At 51.7% G+C, this 1,881-nt stretch overlaps 1 protein-coding gene across 1 annotated transcript in view; it reads left to right on the top strand.

Annotated features, from left to right (window-relative positions):
• ITK (IL2 inducible T-cell kinase) overlaps positions 1-1,881 on the top strand; it is a 50,644-nt gene that overhangs the window by 37,498 nt on the left and 11,265 nt on the right. Inside the window, exon 10 of the mRNA XM_015565663.1 lies at positions 1,792-1,869. Within this exon, the coding sequence (XP_015421149.1) occupies positions 1,792-1,869 (78 nt within the window). The remainder of the gene's footprint in view (positions 1-1,791; positions 1,870-1,881) is intronic.

Genomic DNA, 1,881 nt, shown 5'->3' on the forward strand with positions numbered 1-1,881 from the left:
CATGGAGACAATAATCCAAAATAAGGTCAAGGAAACAGACAAACAAGCAGTCATTGGAGACTGTGAACGGGCTTGAAGACCTTGGTGAAATCAGTTCACTTCTCTAGGAGCTGGGGCTGGGTGCCAGGTTCCTTTCCCGGCGAGCATCCCTGAGTGCAGAGCTCCAGAGAAAGAAAATACCTGGCCCTGTATTTGATGAGTTTGTAATTAATTACGCAGAATAATAAAAAAGATACCTCTGGCTGGCAGCGAGAAGATACGAATGCTAGTTCTGGCTCTGCTAATGAAGCTGCCTGCCATTTCCCGAGTCCTTACTATGTGCCAGAACATCGCAGACCATGTCCAATCCTAACGAGCCCTGAAGGCAGGTGTTACGATGCTCCCTTCACAAAGGAGAAACTGAGGCTCGGGGAGCTGCCTGCACTTTCCTGAGGCAACAGAGTGTGAGCGGCCAGCCCCGTCATGACTCCGCTGCCTGCCTGCAGGACCCTCTCTACTTACTTGTCTGCCACTCTCCGGGCCTCAGTTTCCATCTCTGTAGAATGATGTCAAATTCTCTTCTAATCAGAAAATCAGGACGAGTAAGCAGTTTGGCAATTACCAGGAACAAAGAAAGAGGGAAAGTGAATTATGAAGGGGTCCTCGTGGAATACTTGTTGGAGGACAGAGGATGTGAGCAAGACTCAGAGCAAGAGCAGGGTTTAGACAGGCAACAGAGAGGAAGGGTGCTGTCCCGGGGTGGGAAAGATGAGGTGCACATCACAGAGGGGCCCACCTCTGCCCTGCCTGGGGGACAGTGGCGAGAGTGACACGCAACTGCGTAAGGTAGAATGGAGGAGGGCCAACCAAAGCGGCATGGAGGTCTCTGAGACCACCCTCAGGTTCAGTGATTCACTAGGAAGACTTCCCAGGCTCAGCATGTAGTGGTACTCGAGGCTGAGACTTACCACAGCCAAAGGGTGCAAAGCAAAATCAGCAAAAGGCACCTGGGGCCAAATCCAGAGAAAACCAAACACAAGCGACCAGAGTCCTCTCCCAGTGGAGTCACACAGGGCATGCGGAACTTCTCCAGCAAGTTGGGACAACAGGGTGAGGGGCAGGGGGCAGGGGGCAGAGGGGTAGAGGGGTGGGGGTAGGGAGTGGCATCTACGAGGGAAGCTCAGGAGAGACTCAGTGCCAATGGTTTTCACTGGGGGCTGGCCACGTAGGCAGCCTCTGCCTAGCACATAGCAACAGTCCAGGCTCCCAGAAGAAAAGCAGGCCTTGGGCATCACCACAGTGTTTATACAAACCATTTAGGCCCAGGGAGCCACCCCTATTAGTTAGAGAATGGTGAGAATCCTCCCGAAATCCGAGGTCTCAGATGCCAGCCCAGGGCCAACCTTGCAAGGGGGATCTTTCTAAGGACATGAGTCAGGGCTGCTAGGTTAACTCTGCTGCACACATCAAACTGGTGCAGAGGGCCCAGCATGCTTCCCTAGCATATGCTGATAACGAGGTAAGCCCTTAGAGCAGGGAAGGCCAACGCATGGCACATATGAGGCCACTCCCATTTTGTGGCTGTGGGAGAAACATCACGGCACTGACTCTAACCGGGTCCAGGTGCAGACTCCAGTCCTTCAAACAGCACCCAGGGCCAACCTGTCCAGACGGACACAGGTTGACATATACCTGTCGTCTTTGTGAGCGAGGAAAAAACACACAAAAGCTAGTAGGAACCTGATACCAGTTGGCATTTTTGTGTCAAAGCATTGCTTCGTAATTATTGCATTTCTGTTTCATTTGTTTAAGTGAGAGCAACCCCTGCATAAAGCACTATCACATCAAAGAAACAAATGACAACCCCAAGCGATACTATGTGGCTGAAAAGTATGTGTTCAA

The sequence above is a fragment of the Myotis davidii genome, unplaced genomic scaffold (genome assembly GCF_000327345.1).
Source record: "Myotis davidii unplaced genomic scaffold, ASM32734v1 scaffold18, whole genome shotgun sequence".
Classification (NCBI taxonomy): domain Eukaryota; kingdom Metazoa; phylum Chordata; class Mammalia; order Chiroptera; family Vespertilionidae; genus Myotis; species Myotis davidii.